General features: G+C 40.7%; 1 protein-coding gene across 2 annotated transcripts; it reads right to left on the bottom strand.

Annotated features, from left to right (window-relative positions):
* Positions 1-6,203: 6,203 nt before the first annotated feature.
* On the bottom strand, positions 6,204-18,303 carry mtpn (myotrophin). 2 transcript variants are annotated; one of them, XM_061029386.1, is made up of 5 exons: positions 18,112-18,303; positions 14,068-14,181; positions 13,177-13,260; positions 7,470-7,589; positions 6,204-7,212 (listed from the first exon to the last, which is right to left on the bottom strand). In XM_061029386.1, the coding sequence occupies exons 1-4, from the start codon at positions 18,181-18,183 to the stop codon at positions 7,500-7,502; spliced, it is 360 nt and encodes a 119-aa protein (XP_060885369.1). In that variant the 5' UTR covers positions 18,184-18,303; the 3' UTR covers positions 6,204-7,212; positions 7,470-7,499. The 2 variants fall into 2 exon arrangements, with proteins under 2 accessions (XP_060885369.1, XP_060885368.1); XM_061029385.1 differs by having other exon boundaries at positions 6,204-7,589.
* Between the last annotated feature and the right edge of the window lie 961 nt (positions 18,304-19,264).

The raw sequence follows: 19,264 nt of genomic DNA, 5'->3' as shown, positions 1-19,264 counted from the left end.
AGACGAGTACAAAGCTAACATGTTAAACATTATAAATATTCACATCCAGTAGAAAAAGACTGACACCAATGTGACGGACACTGCCTTAGTTTATGAGTTGGCTAATTGATTCTGTGTCTGATTCCTAGTGTACTAGGACTGGTCCAATCTGGAGCACCTGGGCCAGTAGCTCTAGGGCATTAGAGCCCGACCCAAGGGTGGAGCTCTCATGCTCGAAACACATCCACATTCACTCCATGTTTGTTTGTGCTATGGTAGTTGGTCTAATAAATCCTTGTTATCTCAAGCTAAGTTGTCTCGTATGTATATATATATATATATATATATATATATTTTGCAACCAGCCTGAAGTTGACACTCAAGGAAATGCTAATTATTTTCAGATGGGCCTACATCTGCCACCAATGTTTAACTGAGACATCAGTGCATCCCTAATTATGTGTTGTCACAATTTTAAAATTTGCTCGTTCTGTGTAAGGTGAGCACTAATGCTATCATTTACCTGTGACTACAGGCACTGCTGGAGCAAACCTTTATAGCCTACATCACCTGCAACAGATACATAGATCAATGATTCATGCTGCTGTTTTTTACAAGTTCAACCCCCTGCTATCATCATGTCATAGCAGAAACCAATATTTGGACCAGGCAGCACTTTCAGCTTCTTGTCAAATATCCAATTTTAGTGACAGCAGCATAACTCAGCCACTTACCTACTACGCTTGATTTTTATATTTTTATACGACAGACATTGTAACTCAGAACAGGCTGCCACCGCCTGCAGCTTATGTACTTCAGTGCTTGATTTCCTCAGATTCTGTTTCTCCAGAAAGTCTGGGCCAAGTGATCATATTCCTTAAATCACAGGCCCTGCCCATTTCAACATATGGAGGAACAGCAGCCCTCCATTGTGGCTGCTACGGCAAACTGTGAAACAATGTCTCGATGGGTGAGTTAACCACACATTATACCGTTTGCTTTACATCCGCCATCTCTGCAATAAACTACTGAGGAATAAACCTCTCGTCTTTTCTAAATCAAGTTAGCAAACAAAGCATCTAATTGCACTTTGCATCAGCCTATTGATTGAGTTATTAACCTGCTACATGGAACAGATTGCCCTTATGTTTATGAATTGATTACAGGATCTGAGATAATAGCGCAAAGGTTGCCATGATGATTACCTGCAACACATTCTTCACCACTGCGGGGCATCGGCTGAATTTGAAATTAGAGAAAATGACTATGGATTTGTTTTGTCTCGTAAAAAAGGCTCCTGGATGATTTCTTTTCGATCGACTGAAATGTATACAGCTGTAGTTGATATTATCTTCTCGTTTCTTTATTTTCGATTACTTATATCGTTTATATAATCATGGATGGACTGTTGGGCTGCGTACCATTGTGCAATTCATCACAATCTGCATTTCTTTGTTAAATATTGACAAAGTTAATGTGGACAATAAAAAATGTTTCCAAGTCCCTGAAAAAGAATGTAAGAGTGCAGCACAGTAGCTGCGTCTTCAGACAAATTACACAGGCCGCCCTGAAGTGCTCAGCAGCACACATCAACATGGCTAGCGGCCGTGCTACATTCTGCCGTGCTACATTCTGCCCGCTCAGCCGTCATAACAGTAGAAATGAATCTGCTTTAACATCCAATTAAAATGTTCCTAATAGCGCTGTGGTCGCATTGATTTCTCCGCAAATGGCCGTTCAGCGGAGAACATTTGCACCGAGGCATCTAGAGGGAATTTGGATCGGGCTCATCGCACATCGGCTCCGAGTACAAACAAAGAGGGATTGATAAGTAAATAGCCGGCTGGAGATTTACGCTGCATGTGTTTATGAGCATGTCAGAGCACAACTGCCTGCTTTTTAAATGTTTTGCTGCTGCCTTCTACGGCTGCTCAATGGACTTCAGGAGGCGCTGATAATGATTTAAGTTTCCAGCTCGGTCTACCCTCCATCTTTCTTCCCTCAGCAACAAAGACAAATAGAAGAGTGGTAGGGGGAAAGTAAGGGGCCCGTACAACTTACTCGGCAGCTGTTGGAAATGGTAATAAAACTCAGAAGGCAAAATTGGACTCGATAAATAATTGTATGCATCGAATAGAAATGCACATAAAAACCACCAATGGTTTAGAATCTTAGCACTTTTGATGATAAACATCCTCGTGTTTGGGGTGCTTTTACTCATCCAGCTGTTGCTCATCCAGTATATAACCACCTCGTGCATGTAAGAAGGAACGCATGGTACATTTTAATGAACTAACTGGTAAAAAACAGAAAACACCTCATTAACTGGCAGCTGGCTATGTTAGTGTGTGTGCGTTTTTAAGAGCCTGATCAGGCAGTTACATGAATGTGCTTAATTCACAGTACAGTACAGCGCCACACGGTCCTGCAATACAAAACACTCAGATATAAATGCATTCAGGAGAAAGTCTGCTCCACCCCCCCCCTCTGCTAATCCATTATTTAACAATCCCCCACTATCGCCCTGTGTCCTTAAGCTAGACTATTAAATATAAAAACAAACTGTTGGCTCCTATAGCCATGCGGCTTTAAAGCCAATTTGTGCTCACTTTCAGTGAAGCAGGAGCCATGCAGAGACTATATAAAATCTTGGACTTTTGTGGCTAGCTGAGAGCCTATACAGGGCTGATGGGTAGATGGATTAATATTCTCTACTTTAAAAAAATTAATCCATACATCAGGTTTTCTGATGGTAGTGAAGAGGTGAATCAAAAACAACACAAGGCAGTTTAGACTTGCAGTGTAAAACTTTGAAGCCTTTCCTGAGCAACAGTTCTATTCAGATTTACGGCCTCATCAAAGAGAATGTTGGACGCATTGACTTAAGCCCCAGATCGTGATCCGTCAAAAATAAGTTTGTTATAGTAAGGTATGTCTACTTCTTGTGACTTGGCATGGAACTCCTGACTGTTCGAAGTTCGAGTTGTAATCGGTTACATCCAAGGTCCGCAGCTATGGAGTTAGCTGTGCTGCAGCTAGCGGTGGAATGAGCTGACTCTACCAGGTGACCGGAGCTTAGTTAGCCCTACACCTAGCACTAGCTCCAGGCATCCCCAGGATACCCAGACAGATCCCCTGCTCAGCTCTCTCATTCCTGGTGTCAGCATCCAGGCCGCACTCGCTTTTAATCTCCTAGTTGCTGTAAATTTTTACGATATTCTCTGTCATCAAACTATTCCACTTACCAATCTTCCCAAACACATTCTGTGTTGTCCTTCACTCACTCCCATCAATGATGAACTGTTCCACTGAGCGCCCCTATAGGCCTGCAGCACTTGAGTACTTGAAGGTGTTTTTGAATGTGTATTTTCGATTACGCATCGTTTATGTATTCGCAGCGCGTTAATGCAGCTGCCCAGGCTATTTGCTGCACATCTCAGTTATTGCATTTCTATTATTTGCCCAACATTTTTCCTTAAGTATGGCATTTGCCATTGTCACTGTACTTGGCCTCAGTCTGCTATGATATACCACATTTACTCTAGTGCACTCAATCTCAGCTTCCATATACTGTAATGGCATGACCCTCTGTCCCCTGTGGCAAGTATGTGCCCACCACCACAGCTGATCGATGTCTGAGATATATATATATAAAAAAAAGAGAAAAGTAATTTAAATTAAAATGTTCAATCTAAATTTGTCCAGCCATTTATAATTTCTTGGACCTCTTGGATTTAATTGTTGATTTCATGGTTGGCTTCCCTTCAGGTCACATTGCTGCTTGACTACAACTGGGCAAATAAGTTATAGATTTGTTGAAAATCAGTCATAAGCTCAACTAATGCACAAGACAAGGAGTCAATAATAGATTAGCGGGAAAGAGAGCGAGAGCCAGAGATACCCAAAAGGCAACCGGAGTCCATATTAATTATGCTAATGATTTGGATTTGCTACTTCATTAACCACCATTTTGAGCTGGTTGATCACCAGGGTAGCAACTGTGAGGGGTAAAAAAAAAAAAAAGAAGCGAAACAAAGAGAGAGTGTGTGTTTTTAAGTGTGTGCATACATCTCTGTGCATGTATGTAGGCACACATGCTAATTACAACATCTGGTAATTACTGTTGAGACACTTAGCAATCAATTAAGCTCTATTCCTTGCCTACGCCAGCAGATAGCACTGCATGTAAGTGACTCCGGATAATGATTTTTATAATTACAAAGTGTTATTTTCTGTAAAAGAAAAACAGTTCTTTGACAGTGCTTTGGTTGGAGAAAAAAAATCTCAGATCCAGCAGATAAGTTCCCGCAGTTTTCTTTGAAAAACAGCAGATGGGAGCAGAGTTCAATTCAAGCGTGGCTTCTTATAACACTCTTCCTTTTCTTGTCAGAATACTGATGCTCATGCCATTGTGACTACTGAAATATTCTTACAGTTCTGTTTTTCTGGCAGACAGGGGGGATGACTTTAGAAATACCAAAAATGCTTTGGATATTTGCAATTTTCAAATTGTTGCAACAAGTTTTATTTTTTCAATGTTTTGACTTTTGTGATATAGGATCAATTAACTGCTGGAAAAAAAATAAGAAAACAATTTATGATGGGATAGTGGTGAGTGAGTTCTGCATTAAAACCTCAACAACAGGTGTTATGTTGAAGCATGTTCAAACTTTCATGGAAGTAGGTTTCTGCAGGTTTTTTTCTGGATGTCAATTTCCAGGATTTGACCCCTAGAACTTCAATCAAAACGTATATATTATAATGGTCGGTTGATCTACTGTGATGTTTAATCCGTTACACATCACACTAATGTATCCAAACACGCTGGACTAGTGCCGTAAGGAAAGCCCAAGAATTGCCCAGGGAGCCTGCACGGCAACCTCAAATGGAAAGCAAGTCAAGGGCTAAATGAAAATGTATTACCAATGATTCATTTCACATCTTTAATCGGCAAGAATCACAGATTGTCTTCTGCCCGCATCAAAGACGATTTGCTTGACAAAGACAAAGACAAAGACAAAGGGGGGAAAATTAGGTCTTTTATATTCCATGAATGTCACTGTCAGCCGAGAGCGGACATCAGTTTCAGTAGTTGTTCACTTTGAAAGCAATTTACATGAGCAGAGAAATAAGAGGGGAATCTCGGGGAGGGGTTGAAATAAGGGACAACGGGGGCTGTCAAATAGTGGCAAAGTAATTGTATTGAGATGTTTGCCCACATTGAAGTAATTGATTTGTCTTTGTATACAAACATGGCACGTGGACTGGAGAGCCATGTGTCTGTCTGATTAACAAAGCACTGCAACACCCACAGACACTCCTCAGACCTTTATTTGACAGGACCTGGTGCAGCTCGACTACAGTACACGGCATGCTACTCTGACTTACATGCTTTTTTTTTTTTTTTTACTTTTCTCACTTCCTTCTACACTGTTGACACGCTCGCAGGTCCATCAACACTAACATATGTGGCAGCATGCAATCTAAACTTCATTTTGATTTCTAGTCGATAGTCCAAAATGTATCAGGATGAGTTACAGGGAAAATGTGCTTGAAGTGAACCACAGGACACCCTGTAATTTCTGTTTTGATGTAGTGCATAGTCTTTAATGTTTTATTATGGATTTGACAAGTTTTGACAAGCCAAGTGTGATAGAGAATCAATAAACCACTGAGAAAAGTTTTCAAGAGCAAACGAGTCAATTTGTAGTTAGTTTCTTAAAATGAAGACTTATGACTCAGGGGAATATAAGCAACCTCAATGCTTACATTTTCTGACAAGCCTTTGTCAGTTTTACAGAAAAACTAACAACACCATTTGTTATGATTGACTGTGTTAGAGATAACAAACCGGTAAGCAAGCAGACATCAGTATTTGTGCTCAGAATACAAATTAGACTTATTGAAAGAGTAAGAATATTAAATGAAAACACTACATATCGCCTTGTATTGTCGTTGTATCTGGTCCCCATTACAACATAAAAACAAGACTACACATACACACACTCCAAAAAATTAATGATTCTCGCAGGTAATTCCGAGATCTTGTTTCCATAGATTTAACCAGGGATGGAAAGTAACAAATTACATTTACTCACATTACTGTATCCGAGTATTTTTTGTGTACTTTAACTTTCTTGAATAGTTTAAAAAGTCTGTACATTTATTTTGACTTGAGCGCCAACCTTTTCATGTAGTTGTCAAAGCAGTCGACATGACAAAGATGTTTTTATAGATATTTTTATTTGTTTTTACAGACTTTTTGTCACAACAAAGTCAGCAAGAGCATTTGTATTTTTGTTTGTTCATTACATTGTAGTAATTTCAAAGCAACCAAGAGAGGACCAGCGGACCATGTCATAGCGAAAAAAAAAGCAGAGGCAATTTTGACATGCAGCGAAACAGGCAGGGCTTCTAACCACGTCCAAGGCAAGGGGAATGCTAACAGCCCCCACCATCCAGTTTCAACTCTCACCCCCATTTATCCACCACGGAGCCCCCAGAGCCCATCGATTACAAAATACACACAGAAGATGCAACAAAAAGGGGTTGTTGTTGTTTTTTTGCTCTGAACTCTCGCTCCAGGGATGACAAAATGAACATGTGTCTAAAATTCTTTATTCTATTATGTGATGTTAACATTGCTTCAAAAAAGGGATTCAGTAACATATTTTTTTTTTAAATAGCAACATTCAAGTCTTTCTAGTTACCCAGCATGGTGATTGGTCTACAGAACATCTTTAATGCATTACCAACATAGTTTTTTCCCCCCCTAAAAGACACCTTTTGATATGTTAGTGATATGCCAAGTAGAAAAGGAAAACTCTAACCTCCGGACCTCTCTCAACCCACTTATTTTTCCAAAATTACACGATTGGATTGAAAGGACAGTTTGGTCTATTACAAAAGAAATCAAGGTAAGAGGAAGAGGCCACACGTAATGAAAGGTTTTCTGTGGAACTTTACAACCTTTCCTTTCAACTATCTAGTATAGTAGTACAGTGCAATTACTGTTCATGAGATTAAGCCCTGCCTGAACAATATTTAAAATGAATTTGTAAAAAATGTCAACACACTTCTACCTATTTTCATTTCTTTACAGTTTAAAGAGAGAACGGCAAACGTCAAATGTGTAGTTAAGTGCTAGCTTTGCTTTTACATTACAGAGTGATTTTCTAGTCTGAGCAGTGGTCTAGGATCCAGGTGCGAGAGTACTCCCCCAGTGTTTGGTCCCTAAGGGAGACATAATTGACAAGCCTGTTAAGTGACTACAGACAGAGGCCAAAAGAAGAGAAACATCCTATCCTGAAAACCTGGAAAAGAAAAAAAACAGAGTGTAGGAAAAAAAAAAAAAAAATCACCAGACAGACGAAATGACCTCCAACAAACAGACAAAAGCAGTGTGACGACAGAAGTTGATTGGGGTAAAAGGGGCGAGTCCATCTCGTGTCAGGGGACCACTGCATCCATCTGTCCGTTCGTTCACCCACCTGTCCGGCCACCTCCCACACCGCTGTGTCTCACTTGAACAGAGCCTTTATGGCTTCGTTATCAGCTGCAGCTTCAAAGGCAATGGCGCCACTCGGTCCTTTTACGTCTTTGTCAGCTCCCTGTGGAGGAGAGGGGACATGAATATTAAAGACGCTTACAGGGTGTGTTAAGTATGTATCCCAGTTGGATGCCAACCCCGCTTCATTAAGTAAGGGTTAAGGTGAGGAGCAGCGACCTCAATCTATAGCCTCGTTTCAAAATAAAGTGCGGTGAGACTCTAGACAGCAGAGGTTGCAGCTTGGAAGTCAAAAAATTACATTAAAAGGGAAGTTATTTTAAAGTCTACATATGAAACCAACCAGCCAATAAGAGATGTTACAGGTGCGTACATATAACGCCTTGAATTGGCAACGTGGAAAAGACAACTGGTAAATTATCATGGACCAGTAGAATCGATGTATGGGATTGTCAGCAACGTAACATTGTTAGCATATAGTGCTAATCAGTGGATGTCGCTTGCAATATACACCAGTAAATTGCTGGCCCTCTGTAGGTTATAGCTTGTCACCCTTAACTTGCCTAACATGCTACAAAAAAAACATTGATGGCGAAACTTCTGTCACTTACTTTTCTCAAACTCTGCCACTAATAACTCGCCTGTCAGCCTGCCTTCATCCACACATGCAAAACAAAATTCCTGGATGCTGAGGCACAAATCAATTTGAGCTTTAAGGGGATAAAAGAATTAATGTGACAAAGATGGGAGTGGACGCAATCATTTGGATTACTAGGGACTGAAAAACAAATGCAGAAAAAGCACGACAGTGAGACAGACAAGAGTGTTGAATGTGACAACAGATTTAATGGGCAAAAAGAGGAGCGTCGGGTGAAAGTAGAGAGGGAGAAAGACTTGTCTTTGTTTGGCCTGCCAACTTTAGCCTCTTAGCAAAGGGCTTACCAGAACCAAGGCAGAAAGAGTCTATTGTTGCGTGGAGAAGCAGGGCATCGAAAACATTGTGCCCTACTTCAAGTGCCCAGCAGTATGAGGAGTTTTGTCTGGGTGCAAATTCCATGCCACAGGAGCGACAGAGCGCATCCAGAGCAAGAGATTTGCCAGAGCTGAGCTGGTAACTTGTCAGATCTGCATCTCTAATTGGTAAAAAGACAAAAAAAAAAAAACTGACTTCATATTTCTAAAAAGTGTGCACCTGTCAACGCGCCAGCTGTATAGCATTTTAAACTTTTTTTAAATACAGGTTTATACGTGTACATTAAATACTTTGCAGAAAAAGTTTGACATTTTGGTTAAAAAAACATTTCAAGGCTTTGCTGCTGAGTGTTAAAGGAAAAATAAGTCGACGCCAACCAATCATTTTGCTTGGCACTCTAGTGAGTTCAGGGGTTGGGGGTGGGGGGGGTGTGAAGGTAGGAGGAAGCTTTATTTTCTACTTCTTTATTTCTACAGCTCTTGGGAAGCCATTAGTAGCTTGTTCCGGATCATACAGCATGACTGACACTACAAGCTTTATTTAGACGGTTGGAGACAGCGTTACACCTTGACCACAACCCTTTACCATCAATCCTGCCTCACAAGGCATCTAGCTGACAAACTTAACCACTTCCATGTATACCGCCATATTTGAGGAGGAAAGATCTCATAATGGCTATTCCCTTCTCATAGCAAGAGGGTCTGCCAAAGATTGACACAGTCTAATGGCCTTCATGGTAGAGTCACAATTATAACTCTGGCCTATATAGGTACCATCTCTAAGGACAAATGACATACCATACCCATTGGCTATCCAGCTCCCTGGCATACTCCTGGCACAACCTTCCTTTAATGAGCCTTCCCCGACTTGAGTAATGACCCATCACAAACACCTCATGGTCACAGCTTATCAATCAAAGAGAAGCGTGTAGCCGAGAGAGACACAGCCTAATGATTAAGACTCTACATCCCCAGGGTGTCTTGAGGTAAACCTAAACGTGGAGTATATTCATATGCCAAAAGCAAATACAATTTTAAGTCTTCTGAGCATTTTTTTGTTCATATTTTAGGTCTGAAATCATTGGAAATTGGTGTTTAAAGGTGAGAACCTTGTTCTTAGAATAAAGAGTAGAATTTAGTAAATTAAATCAAATTGGCAAAGCGCCCTTGAAAATGATGTCTACATGATTGCTTTCTAACTTACTTGTGGACTGATTTAACAAAATGTAATTGCAAAACCCTTCTTTGTGTCAAGTCTGCCACATCTAGTATAATAAAACTTTATGGGATAATGAACTGACTTGACATAATAATAAAGCAATTCTTCCTACTCAATGCTCGTGTACACAGTTCCTCATAGAATAAAAAGACGTGTCTATTCATGCGAGTATGCCCTTTCATTGTTGACTCAAAATGAACTGGCTAGCCTCTGCAGACTATAGTCAGCACTCTCAGCCAGGATCTTACAGCTGGGTCACCTATTGGGGTTAAAGCAGTCTTTCATAATTTATTTCCAACAACAGCTCAGCATGCAGTCAGGGGGCAAGGGTCAGCGCCCATAATGCACCAGGGAACCAAGCCATTTCGTTTGCAAACACAGGATCGCCTGACAGTTGAATAGTCACAATTCAATATTCTCATCGGGATCCTTTTATCCACTGAAGTGTGGTGGCAATGGAGCTACAGGTGCTGCCAGACAAGAGTGGATATGCAGCCGCACATTCCATGGTGTGGCTTTGGGACAATCTATTTATCTCATGTTGAGACGCAGGGCGAGTTTTGAAAAGCCGCGAGGGGTAGATGTATTGAGATCTGGTCCCCGTGGTGACTGATGACCTTTCGGCTACATCTGGGTGTTAATCCTTGTTGGTGCTTAGTGAAGATGAGTATGGAGCCATGAGAGGAGCAAAACCGTGGGTTCGCTCATATCTCTGCCTTCCACTGTAATCCCTGTTCAGATGAGCTACGGCCATGTGTCTTGACTCATAAGATACCACAGACAAAGGCTTTTTTTAAGGACCACCCAGAGGGCTTTAATATCCAATGCAGAGGTGCTACTTGCATATCTGCCTATTCCACATGCAGAAGAGCTTGTGACTTGAAGGACGATGAACTGTGGCTGTGAATATGTGACTGGTGCCGGGGGAAATAAAAGGAGATGACTGCAGCCAATAATGAAGACTTAATAAAAGAGACGCTGGTTTTAAATCCAATTTCTAATGTTTTTTTTTTTTGCAGAATTGATATTACAAGAAAGTCATACTCAAACTCCTCCTAATTTAGAGTAGACCTACCTCCAATAAAAGGCAGAGGCATTACCCAAATGAGACAACCAAGGAATAATTGTATGTACCATGTTTTTTAGATAAAAGTTAAAGTTAAGAGCTGAAAAAGTACATTAGGTTCCGAGACAATAGATTTTTTTACCCTAAAGCCTCTGACACAAACAGTACAGGCAACCAAACAATAGTTCTGTGTAAAAGTAGAAGTCTAAACAATGTGCCTGTCCATGCTTGCCAACATCCCGCTTGCAACTTTCAGAGGAGGGAAGTTACAGAGAAGTAAACTGCTATCTTCTTCCTGTTGGCACGGGCTGCTTCTTTCCGTGTATCTCGGCGCCAACAGATCTGACGGCCAGCTGACAGCAGTAGCCAGCTGCCGGCCAGCTGCTGGCCAATTGCTTACTAGACTGTTGGCTTCTGGATGCGAGGGCTGAGGCGTGCTGTAGTGTTGATGAAAGTGGCGGATTAATACAGCCGATGCCAACAGGAATAAGTTAGCAGTGGAGTACCGCATTAAGTGTCTCTCTAACTGAATACCAGTGTTTCCCACACATAGATTATGGTTTCCTCTTTTCAAATTCCTTCTGCAAAATGAGGTTTGAACTGTTGATCGATTGAAAAGTCTGCCTGAATGGGACATATGTGACAGTATAGAGAAAAATTGACTTCCCAAATCGTTAGTGGGACATAGCTTGTGAATCCCCCCCCCCCCCCCCCCCCACTCCCCTCCCCTCCTTCCATTACTTTTGTTGAGACAAGATGATGCCACAGTGAAACGACTCTGTATGTAGAGGAGCGTTCCATTTACCCTGGCTCATTAAGCTTGGCTGAGAACAGACAGCTTCTCACTCACTGCCAGCCTTCGAATATCTAGCTCTCAATCTCACATACACATTTGGGATCCAGCCCTAAAAGTTATGTCCTATACTGGTGTTGAGCTTGTTCCATGAGTTTATCACTGAGCTAATCTTCTTTGCATTACTGCACCCTGCAAGTTATATAATATCAATATCATTCAGGTTTATATTTTAAAAAACAAACTTGTCCTTTAATTCAATTTAAGATACCAAGATCTCTTGACTACAGAGGAGAGGAACCCTCTGGCTTGTTATCAGTGCATAGTTCAAAAGCCAGCATCCGTGATGGTAGGGGGATGCACAAGTGCACATGGCATATGTGAAGACCTCATTACCCCAAACAGGATTTGGAGCAGCATAAACTGCTAAATACATGACTTAATTTTCAGGGAAGGATTTGCTTATTTCAGTGAGACAGTGCCAAATCACATTCTGCACACATTACAAAAGCATGACTCTGCGGTAAAAGAGTCAAGGTGAGAAACTGGCCTTCCTGCAGATCTGACTTGTCAGTCATCAGAAAAAATGCGAGGCACATTGTGAAGTGTTAACTGAGATAAAGGAAACTCTGATCCTTCTGAACAGCTGGAATCCTACATTAAACAAGAACGGTAAAACATTCCACTTTCACGATTTCAGAAATTGATCTCCTCGGTTACTAAAATGCTTTAAGTGTTGTCAAAAGAAAAAGTGATGCATCAGAGTGGAAAGCATGACCTGGTCCCATCTTTTTTTTTTTTCAAAATGTGTTTCTGGCATCAAGTTCAAAATGGGAATAACATTTTTTAAAAACCATTAAATGTCTTACATATGACATGCTGTCTTTGTGGTATTTTCAATGACGGGTTGCTATTGTGGCCACCATGTGTGTAACATTAGTTGAGTACATGAGCATCAATACCACTGCAGTCTGGCTTATTTGTCCAGAGGTGAAAAAAAATCCAGCAGTCTAGACGAAATCTGTAATTTGTTTGTATATGACTGGCGTGCCTGAACATCAGGAAAGACATACACAAAGAGAAACGTATGGGCTTTCCAGAAATGAGCTCCAACACCTTCAAGCGAGGATTTATATTTAAATATGATGGAGTAGCAAAAATTCTCCTGCTGCATGACATTGGTTTGATTGGACATTCATTTATAGAAAGCTTGTTATTCAGCTGCACTTTTTCAGTGTGTAACAGCTGTGTCTGCCTCTATGTTGTCTCTCTCGTCTCAGCTGTGACTCTGTGTGCAGACGTCCACATCTATCTGTCTGACAGAGGTAGCAGTCAAATGGTACGAGAGCATAACAACTGAGGGAGGACAGAGTGAAGGATGGTGCAGATATAGATGGAGGAAAGGCCTAGGCATGTGTGAATGAAACTGCTCAATAACACAGACACAAAACAAGTGAACAGCTGCAACACTGAGTGATGTGCTCTATGAACATTCCAGCACGGCACACACGGGGCTGCGTTAAAGGTCCTTTTGTCCGGTGAGTTACCTCATCAGCACAGGCTCTGACACATCAGCATGCACTGGTTGCTGAAGAACAAGAGGCCACCTCTGTGTACAGATGTAGATGCAAAGTACTAACCTTTTCTAGCAGGACCTTGACACAGGCGACGTTACTCTCGTAACAGGCGCAGAGCAATGGAGTTAACCCGTGCCTGTCTGTAGCCTGTAGGGGGGAACGGTCGGAAAAGGCATGAGAAAAGACAAAAAAGGAAACACCACGAAGCTATGATGAAAAGTTGTTGTGAGCTCACTTAGTCAAGGAGATGAGATGAACATAGATAATGTGGGGGCCTTAACAGCATGCATCCATTTCTATTTTACACTAAATAAAATCAACCATCAAGATCTTGTAAGTTGATATGTAAATTATTTTTCAAGCTCAGTTTTCACAGATGTGCTTCCTGCTTTGGTTCTACTTCTGCCCAGGTTCAAAGATCAATGCTGCTTTTCACATAAAATTCAACTGATGACCGAGTAGACGTGGTAAAAAAAAAAACAAAAAAAAAACTGCAAGTTACAAAAGAGCTTCATCCGAATTACAGATATCAATACAGTTGGGTGGCTAAGTGCCCTTTAAGTGGATATGGATCAATCCAGTACAACAACATCAGAAGAGACTATTGAAGCTCAGGGGGCCAATCAGGCTTAAGGTGTGGTCTGGCAAGCTGAGACAATTGTTGAATGAGAGAAAGGACAATGGCTGAAATAGCTCATAATAAACTGGTTAGAACAGCCATAGCACTTCAGTTCAAACAATGTCAATGTCATCGCTGCGCATGGGGCCCAATGAAAACACAGAAATGCAGAATTTGATAACATAAATATGAATCAAATCAAGGAATTTAAACAATAACCTTTGACGAGGAAAAGGAAGCACATACAGGAACTGTTTTACTTTATGGTCATTTAAAGCCAGTAGGTAAATTAATGCAAACAGAATGTGATAGGAGCTGGATGTTGCGACTCTTACATTGATATCTGCTCCCTTAGAAAGGAGGAACAACACCACGTCTATCTGATTGTAGTCTGCAGCGTAGTGCAGGGGCTTCCTACCACCGTTCAGGGTCCGGTTTACATCTTCATCCTGCAGAGGAAAAAAGATGGCATGTTAGCAGCGCTGAAATAAATAACCAAAAGCTGTCACAAACCAATAATCTGCCTTAAAAGGGAGGAGCTGAGGGCAGCTTTTCATTAAAACGGAAGCTTCTGTTGATACGAGTCACAGACTGAAACTTTGCAGCCAAAAATAACAGACACTCACTCAAGTTCCCTAACCACACACACACACACGTCTGAGCATGTGCTGAGGGGCCTTCTGGTGAAAAAACCTTCAAATCAACCACAGCTGTAGCAGCCAGTTAAGTCTTTTCTGACACTTTTTCATGGTTAACTTATCCTCTCAAGGAAAGTGAGAACAGAAGCTGTTATTCACTCCGAAAATTGGCTGTCAAAACTGAATTATTGTTACAGAATTTGTTGAAACGCTGTTGTTAAATAAAAAGGAGAATCTTGTTACTAAAGACCTGATCTGGGGATGGCAGAGCTACCTTGGCTGTCTGGCTCCCCTGAGGCAACTACAGCAAACGCAATAAAGCTGGGATGTAAATATAAAAGGGGAAAGTAAACTAGCACAACAAAGAGATACTGTCTATTATAATATTTGATATTAGCAAAAGATAAGATATCTGTAATTCAGTGTATGCTCAGGGATGTCATCAGCATAGGACAATAAAGCAGAACCACCCCCTCTTTATGAGTTGCTAAATTGCTTGTTCAAAAATGCACTTGACAGTGGCGTGGTATGGGGGGGGGGCTTCTCTAGAGGCAGGTCATGACATAAAAGAACAACAAGATAATACCTGACAGCGCAACAGAATTTTATGCTATAATTACAATTTCTGCCTTAATATCAATGCTACTTGTAGTCAGACATATTCACGGTATATCACGAGAGAACATAAGGAAACACATTAAAGCTTTTTATTTCGTTCACTGAGATTGCACTGGTCACGACTTTACCCTGGCTTGCTTGTACGTTTTCCTGAATATTTCCTGCTGCTTTCTCACATTACCCCGACTTCACCCCAAAAATTGACCAGGGAGCTGGCCGGAAATTGTGACTCCTGCTTTAAGATTAAGATTTACTTTTATTGATCCCCGCAAGGGGAAATTTCAGTTTCTACACTCTGTAAGTCGTGAACACACATATAGGCTGAAATATACACACACCTGCACAAACAGGATCCTATGGAAATGCACTAATGGAGAGATGTCAGAGTGACGGAGCTGCCCACAGCAGGCGCTCCTGAGCTGGTGGTGGGGAAGGGGTTTGGTGCCTTGCTCAAGGGCACCTCGGCAGTGCTCAGGAGGTGATCTGGCACCTCTCCAGCTACCAGACAAACTTCCATATTTGGGATTTGAACTGGCGACCCTCCGGTTCCCAACCCAAGTCCCTACAGATTGAGCTACTGCCGCCAGTCACTTAAGTCACATTGGAAAATTGGGTTGTTCACATGTGCAGCAGAAATGTGTGCAGACATTTGCATGAGTTTTGCGCATTTGTAAAAACACCAATGGTTATGAAGAGTGTCTTTGTGTATTTGGAAACATAAAGTTGAAAGAACTCCGATGGTCATGGTTTTTGATAAGATAACTCACTTCCTTGTTGACCTAAAGGATTAGCTTTCCAATATATTTTTAATCATATTGCAAGTATGACTGAGTTGTCTACAGTGTTGCTTTAACACCCCCAATGGCTTTTCAGCAGAGGTATAAACAAAAGCTTCTCTATAGAAAAAAAGGGGGAACTTTTAAGCTATGTTGTGAAATACAGAGTGGCATAACAGGCACTTACGAGTTTAAGCAAACACACTTCTAGCCTTTTCCAAAAAAGATTATTATGGCTAGCATGGAGGGTATCTGGGGATTTGCTATAGCCGCGCCTCCAGCTCCCCCCCCACTCCGACCCCGGCCCACCAGACTCTCAGCTGTGAACTTGGCTGTTTTTACTTCCTTCCATTTGCCATGCACCTTAACTGCCTCTGTTTCTTATCCATCATTGCACTAGGGTCACTTTATTTATCTCATTTTTACCATTACAGTTATATTGTTTATATTAGTTCTGTTGTTCCATTATTCACCATGCACCTTATAACTTATCATTTAGTATTTAGCCTACTTGCACATAGCTCTGTGTATTTATTTGTAATTTTTGTAATTGATTTCAAGGATAGCCCCTTGAGATGCATCATCTCATTTTCAAGGGGGTCCTTACAAAACATAAATTAATCATCATAATACAAAATAAAAGGTCAATCCAAAACATAATACCAAACATTTAAACACAGAGACACCCACACCACAAACACACTCACAATCACTCACACTTAATGCTCCCCCAAGCCTAGCCACCCACCATCCAGAACAATATTACACAATCAGAAAAAATCTGAAGAGAGAAAAAAAGAAAGAAAGAAAGAAAGAAAGGAAAACCTCTGCAATAACATACATGTAAAGGTAGAGCTGTGTACACCCATGCACACATATGCATCTATCAATTGATAGAGCCGTCGCCTCTCAACCGGAAGGTCGAGGGTTCGATCCCCAGCTGGCCAAATGTCCGATGTGTCAAAATTGTGCTTCAGTGGTGGTGTATGAATGGGATTAGTTACTTCTCATGGATGATACTACATAGCGATCATCACTACCATCAGTGTGTGAAAGGGTGTGAATGGGTGGGTGTGGCATGTGGTGTATAGCCCAATAGCCCAAACACCATCATATTATTTTTGTAATTTATTGTAAGAAACTACTGTTTTTACCTACTGTATTTTCAAATTAATGGGTGAAATATCCAATTTTAAACCATTTTTATGTGTTTTTGAAAAGAATCTCGCGACCCCCCCCTAACAGTGTTCCGCGACCCCCCAGTGGGCCGCGACCCCCACTTTGGGAAACACTGCACTATGCAGTACATACACACAAAGTGTACGCAACATTAAGGCATAAGGTACAGAACAGTATATATATAAAATATATTTATTTCTCGTTTACATCTGTTAGTCCGATCACTGTCCACTCATATCTACTCTTTTTATATTTTGTATTTTTAAGTTAAGTTTAAGCTGTTTTTAAATTGACACTTTATATTTAGGTTAAAATGTTTCATACTTGCACTGTTGTTAATTTATCATAAGTCACTTGATCTTGTCATTCTCTGCAAATACTGTCTCAATTCTCCCCAGTTAACTTCTTCATTCATTTTATACTTGTGTATATACCCCCTGTTATTTTTATTTACCTCATCTCTTCTGTTTAATGTGTATCCTATCCTTACTGCTCTGTGTGCCTTTGAATTGGGGACTAATAAAGTTTTTTGAATTGAATGTTTGCTGGAGGCCTGGTGCTTATTTCCAAAACATAAAGGTAAACTTGATCCACAGCAGGCTAAGAAATGGCCTTTTTACCAACATCTAAAATAAATAATCAATAAAGCATAATGTGAAAGTATTAAAGGCTTTGTGCAGGTGATTGACAGCTGGTGGTAGATGTCTACCTTACCAACAGGTTGCTTCCTGTGGACAGAGGATACGAAATCGCTTCCTAATCAACTCCAACATGTTCCTGAACCAAAGCCGACCCCATCACCTCCAAGTTTACATCCTAATTCAGACTGACATGCGGTGAGAACACAAAACATAAACACACCAACACCCTAAATAATAAAAGAATGTGGCTACCTAGCTGTGCTACATTAGCCTGCACAGTAAGACTCCTTTAAACCCTTTTAAATGATTCGTGGTGAATTCAATCCGAGTTAAAGCTCATTAATTGAACATAACTAAATGTTACAGGTTTAAAAAGAAGCTCCAATATCTTGCAAACTTAGTATGGCTCAACTCCAGTTACCGTTAGCTTGTCGGCTAGGTTGGTAGCTTATCTACCTGGAGCCGAGCAGCCGGATTATTGCTTCAACTTGATGTACATAGCTGTAAATAAATAACATTTTCCTTACCGTTACCAGCTTGGTTTTGACCTCTTCCAGGTCTCCGGTCTGCAATGCCCATATCAAGTCAGTATCGGACATTTTCCCCCGTGTTAGCTCAGGTGCTGCAGGTCGGTTTGCTCCTGTGTTAAAAGTTAGCAAGCTGAGTTCAGTCCCCCGGAACTTCCACTGAACACGACGTCGTCTTAATACGCGAGAAAAGCTGGTGGGTTTTTTTTGGGGGGGGGCGGGGGGGGGGGCTAGGATTTGTGAATTTGAATGGAGAGTTAAAAAATAAAACAGCCCCAAGAGAAGTTGTGAGAGGTAAAGTGGTCGAGAGGGGATCCGCCTTTCGAGAAGAAGAAGTGTTTCCGATGTTCTTCTTCTTCTTCTTCTTCTGGGATTTTACTGCAGTATACACCAGCAATGCTGCATTACCGCCACCTTCAGGTTGTGTTGTCCCTCATACTGTGCGTATAGATATATAGACAGATAGATAAACAGATATATATATATGTATATATAGATAGACAGACAGATAAACATATATATATATATGATAAGATAAAGATAAGATATACTTTATTCATACCAGCAGGGAAATTTAGTGTTCCAGCAGCCAGCATACATACAAACACACAACACAACACATACATACATATTCCACCCATACAAAAAAACATGACACAATACCACAATACAGTTTGATATATGATATATGCAACTCAGGCTAAAGTTTAAAAGTTTAAATGTCTTCTGTCCTTACTTAAAGGGGAGTCGTTATAAAGTGCAATTGCAGTAGGTAAAAAAGTATTTTTAAATCTGTCCTTTTTGCAGCTTAGCTAGATAGACACATAGACAGATAGATAGACAGATGGACAGATAGATAGATAGATAGATAGATAGACACATAGACAGATAGATAGACACATAGACAGATAGAGAGATAGATAGATAGATAGATAGATAGATAGATGATAGATAGATGATAGATGATAGATAGATGGATAGATACTTTATTGATCCCGAGGGAAATTCAAAGCATCCAGTAGCAGGTTACAAAGACGTACATGACATGAAACATTTGTTACAAATTAAACCACAAAACCGACCCCCCCATACATATATATTAACCTGAAAAAGATTTGCATCAAATCGTTTGCATTTATGTACATAGCTCAGC

Source organism: Labrus mixtus, chromosome 22, assembly GCF_963584025.1.
Source record: "Labrus mixtus chromosome 22, fLabMix1.1, whole genome shotgun sequence".
Taxonomy (NCBI): Eukaryota; Metazoa; Chordata; class Actinopteri; order Labriformes; family Labridae; genus Labrus; species Labrus mixtus.
This window is presented reverse-complemented; position numbering and strand designations above follow the sequence as displayed.